The following is a 4,840-nucleotide window of genomic DNA, read 5'->3' on the forward strand; positions in this document are numbered from 1 at the left end:
ACAAAACTCAATAGGTATAGACAACACCAAAAAACACAAGTAGAATGCAGCTATGGGAGAATCAGTAGGAAGTCTTTTCAAGTCTTGAATGATACGGGACCAAGTGACTCTTATATATAGGCATTGTGACTTATCATCATTCACTATTTTCCTTCCTTGTGTATCCAACTCCCAGAAATTTTTTGCTTCAATATCTCCAAAGTCCAGAGCATAGTTAGCTAAATGATCACCTAATTTGTTTCCTTCTCTGAGGGTGTGAGCCACTGTTACATTGCTTGTCCCTCTTCATTCCTCAGCACATATCCTATTGAGCTTCTCCCGGGATTCCCCCTTGAGACTTGAGTATCTATACGTCTGTTATATATGGTTTTTCTAACTGAATTCTTATTTCTTCAACAGGTTTTGGATATTGAAGTTTACGAGAAAGCCGATTTTTGACGACATAGAGATCAACCACAATTTTGCTTGGAATTTCAAGAAAATTTTACATTACAATCGAGGGATATTATTAGTATATGTAGTTTTTTGCTAAATGTTTATGAACACAATATTGTGACTAGCTTAAATCATTGATGTACGATTCAACTAATTAACTGATGTTGATCATTTTTTGTATTATTTTATGAAAGCAACATTATCTATATATTAATATTTCCGATTTTCTAGTTGCAAACTAAATGTGATTTAGGGACTTGTGACTTGTTTCTTTAGGGATCAGCTTTAAACTTCTCTGAATAGATATAACGGCAAGCTTCTAACTGGTCGTGAAACGATTTAACGACCATATTTAAACTAGCCGCGAAAATATTTTAAGGACAAGAAATTTACCGGCCGTGAAACGTTTTAACGACCATATTTAAACTAGCCGCGAAAATATTTTAAGGACCAGATATTTAGTCCCTAAAATATGCAAATAAGCACCAGAAACATGGTCCTGAAAACACATTTAACGGCCAATTTGAAACTGGTCGCGAAACTGTTTTAGCGACCAGCCCACTATCTCGTCCTTAATAACCTTTAGCGACGAAGGCTATAAGGACCAGATTAGCTGGCCGCTATTGAGCATTTGCGACCAATTTCTTACTTTTAGGGACCAGTTTTTCCTTCGCTATTGAGCATTTTTCTTGTAGTGTGCATTAACTAATTGCCCTAGTTTATTTTGGTCAAGGAGACAATAACATTTGTGAACGTAGTCTTCTCTTTTGCTATGCCATTGACAAAGATCTCTCTGCACTTGTGGTACACTTGATCCATATTTAGTTCATCACTAAAATGGCTGACAAGTAAAGGCTCAGTAGAAGCTCTCATGCACTGTGTCGCATTGTATTCATCAAAAGAATCCATATGGATTTCTGAAGTTTCCAAGACATCAATGGTGAAAGATCCCTCCTTTTCAACTATATACTTCACTTCTGCAGGAGATGGACAGTATCCAGGAATGTTGAATGAATTTACTTTCTCTTCTTCTATTGATCCCTGCATTTATTAATGTATACATAAAAATATCATATTGGTTTAGCACTAATTTATGCTTTATTTGTTTTTTTTAAAATCAGTATATTTTACTATTCATAATGACATGCTTTTTCTCCTGCGAAAATTGGCATGTTGAAGACACTCTCATTTGTTTCTTAAATTTTATAACCAATCAAACAAGACTACCACATAAAATGAAACTGCATTATAAAAGCGGATCCAGTCCAAAAAAATAACTACTCTCAACGAAAAAAAACTAAATTAGAACTGATCAAGATCAATAGGTAAACTGGGATCTATAAATAAAGTTCATACCGCGACGATCTATAGAATGATATGTGTATTTTAAAAGTTTGGTTTTACCTCAACAATTAGCTCTTTGAGAGCCATGACCAAAGGCTCCAAGTAGTAGCGACAAGCTTTGCTATAGCGATCTTCATTTTTTCTACCTAGCATGGTCAATATCATGCGCCCACCTTTCACCAATTCTATTGAGCGATACTTGAGAAAATTTACAAAATCTCTTTCATATTGCTCGTAGTACGCTTTAACCACATCTAGTGGGCTTGTACTTGTCACGTAAATATTTCCTTTATTATTCTCTATTCCATCGGGTACCTATTAGTGGAGAAATAAAATTAGAGTCGATCAGTGTGTGTGTATATATATATATATTGCTTTTTGAGTAACAAAAAAGTTATTTTCGTGTGACCTATAGTTTACGGTTTCGAGCCGTAGAAGCAACCATTAATGCTTGCATTAGGGTAGGTTGTCTACATCACAACCTTAGGAATGCGGGCTTGCCCCAGAGACTACGTGAATGCGAAATGCTTTGTGCACTGGGCTATCCTTTTTTATTTTAATTGCTTTTGAGTATATCTATTTTGAAATCTAAGACAAGTTAACTTACCGAAAGAGATTTCTCAATAAAATACAGGGTTTGAGCTTAGCTACACTTGTAGCTCCGCCCCCGAAAGCAAAGGGTTAAGTTAAATTTGTGCATAGCCTATCCTATATATCCTAAATCTGCATCTGACACCTATATTATTGATTTCAATTCAAAAAATAATTTAAAAAGAGAAACAAATATAAGATTATGATTAATATAAATGTTAAAGTTCTTTTTCTTCAAGTTTGCTCACAAAATTATTTTGTACCGTAACATAAGAAAAATTGCATCATCATCTCCTAGAATCCATATGCAAGACAAAATTGCTCACATACTCCAACATGACATTAGAGCAGATAAAAGGTCGAGAGTAATACTGCCACCCATTATAAAATAAAAAACACATGCTAGGATCATCAAAAGGAATTAAGCTCGCACGTCAGGGGTGTATTGAAGACATAATTAAATAAATAAAAGTATACTCTTTCTAATATTTTAAAATTGTAGACGATATGGATTCATTAGTACTTAACAATACAAAAACATACTTGAGAAAGCCAGTGGAGACTGTAAGAGGAGTGGACAAAGTGTATACTCTTGGAAGGGAAAAGTCTATTATAGAATGAACCAGCAACTCCTGCAACAAAGCAATTAGGATCAAATCCATCTCCCATTTGTTTCCTCAAATCTTCGTAGAACGCCGGCAACGACCGGAAAATGGTATTGAAATCATTTCTGGGAAGATCAATCAAGAAAACTTGAAATTCAAGCGACTGTTTTTGGCCATTGATTTTGCTTTCTTCATAAATAGTTTTAATGAGTTCGGAAATTGCAAGGAAAGTGTTAGGTCCAGAGGAACAACCTAAGTCCGCAATACAAATAGTTTCTGGGGAAAGGCTGCGGTAGAGTGCACATATGGCTTTATCTCTTATTGACTTTGTCATTAGGATCACCTTTTGCTGTATACAAATGGAATGTAAATCAGAATGTCTCAATTTGTTTGTCGTAATTTGACGCACAGAGTTTAATAAAGAGAGTAATAATTGTATGGCTATAAAAATTTCTCATTAAGAAAATATAAGAGTATAGCAATCTTTTTAAAACTAAATAATAAAAAATAGTGTCAATCTTTTCAGACATTAACCTGTACTTGTGGAGACGGGCGGGCACGAATTACACCATATTTTAATAAGAACGTATTGCATGGTAGTGCTATCTCCCGTCTTATGTAAATTCTTAATGAACAGTGTAACACTATTATATAGTATATAAAATTCCGTTAATTTTAGATGAATGCATTACCGTTATAATACGCAAAGTTCAGTTATTTTAATGTATCAAAAAATAATTTTATAACTTTACTGTGTGGGTAATGTTTAGTAACTTTGATGTGACAGAAAATCATTTTTTTGAAATTTACTTTTATAATAAAGTTCATGAATGATCATATATAGAGAATAGCTTGTCTACCTTATACGAGACAGGAAGTAAGATGTACGTGCACTCCATGTTATCCATATCCCACTTGTGGGATCATATTGTACACATGGCGGATGTAGCGTAACTCCGACGGGTTCTATTGAATTCATAATTTTTGACCCGATGCATAAATTTGTGTGTAAAAATTTACTAAATTACAATAATGAGTGGATATGAATCCATAACTTAAAAATGTAATGGGTTCAATAGTAAGAATCTTAAATGTTGAACCCATAGAATTTAAATCCTATATCCGGCTCTAACTGTATGTGGCATACATAAAAGTACCCTTAAAATATTCTTCTTAAGACTAAAAGAAAGATTGTCATATGAAATGAAATAAAGAGAATATAATTGAGAGTTTATAACCTCTACGGGGAAATAAAAAGTTAAGTGTTTATATTTTATACCTGAAGCAGAGAATTTTTGGCATAGCTAGCCTCTCCAATTCCTTCATTCATGTGAAGAACTTTGGCAACTTCCATCTCTTGGATACTATTTTTGTCTAGGCAAATTAAAGATCCAATGGGGTATCACTTATTTATAGAAGGGTGATACCAAATTTATCCTTGAAATTCCAACATTGTCCCTCACAAGACAATTAAGCTAGCGTTTAGACATAGAATTAATTAAACTTGAAAAAAAAAAGAGTTTTTGAAAATAAGATGAAAATTGATTTTTGAAAGTGTTTTTGGACATGCATTTTACTTGAAAAGAATTTAAAGTTTTGCGAGTAGAAAACTTCAAAAACTACTCTAGAGTTATTTTTGGGATTTGAAGATTTTGTTTTCAAAATTTAGCAAAAAAATGGTTAAAATCAATAAACAAACAGATATTAGAAAACAAATTCGAAAAAAAAGCTCCCAAAGTTTATGACGGTATCGGGATTAAGATACTAACCTCAGTATAAAATTTAAAATTATAATTATTTCATATTTAGTTATTCCCGAATGGTATATTTTATAATTGATGGATTCAAAAAGTTCGACCGAATTC

The 4,840-nt window shown here is 33.1% G+C and overlaps 1 protein-coding gene across 2 annotated transcripts; it reads right to left on the bottom strand.

Moving 5' to 3' along the window:
- Nucleotides 1-112: 112 nt before the first annotated feature.
- Nucleotides 113-4,337, bottom strand: LOC109221114 (salicylate carboxymethyltransferase-like). Of its 2 annotated transcripts, XM_019385577.1 has the most exons (5): nucleotides 4,255-4,337; nucleotides 3,228-3,324; nucleotides 2,914-3,002; nucleotides 1,840-2,094; nucleotides 113-1,476 (listed from the first exon to the last, which is right to left on the bottom strand). In XM_019385577.1, the coding sequence occupies exons 1-5, from the start codon at nucleotides 4,327-4,329 to the stop codon at nucleotides 1,150-1,152; spliced, it is 843 nt and encodes a 280-aa protein (XP_019241122.1). In that variant the 5' UTR covers nucleotides 4,330-4,337; the 3' UTR covers nucleotides 113-1,149. The 2 variants fall into 2 exon arrangements, with proteins under 2 accessions (XP_019241122.1, XP_019241121.1); XM_019385576.1 differs by having other exon boundaries at nucleotides 2,914-3,324.
- Between the last annotated feature and the right edge of the window lie 503 nt (nucleotides 4,338-4,840).

This window comes from Nicotiana attenuata, unplaced genomic scaffold (genome assembly GCF_001879085.1).
Source record: "Nicotiana attenuata strain UT unplaced genomic scaffold, NIATTr2, whole genome shotgun sequence".
Taxonomy (NCBI): domain Eukaryota; kingdom Viridiplantae; phylum Streptophyta; class Magnoliopsida; order Solanales; family Solanaceae; genus Nicotiana; species Nicotiana attenuata.

What these genes read in the sequence shown, in the direction of transcription:
- LOC109221114 (XM_019385576.1), bottom strand. Translation starts at nt 4,329, where the DNA reads ATGGAAGTTGCCAAAGTTCTTCACATGAATGAAGGAATTGGAGAGGCT. An exon ending in CCAAAAATTCTCTGCTTCAG is followed by an intron (nt 3,325 to 4,254) that starts GTATAAAATATA and finishes ATTTGTATACAG; the next exon opens with CAAAAGGTGATCCTAATGAC. An exon ending in TCAAAGAGCTAATTGTTGAG is followed by an intron (nt 1,477 to 1,839) that starts GTAAAACCAAAC and finishes TAATAAATGCAG; the next exon opens with GGATCAATAGAAGAAGAGAA.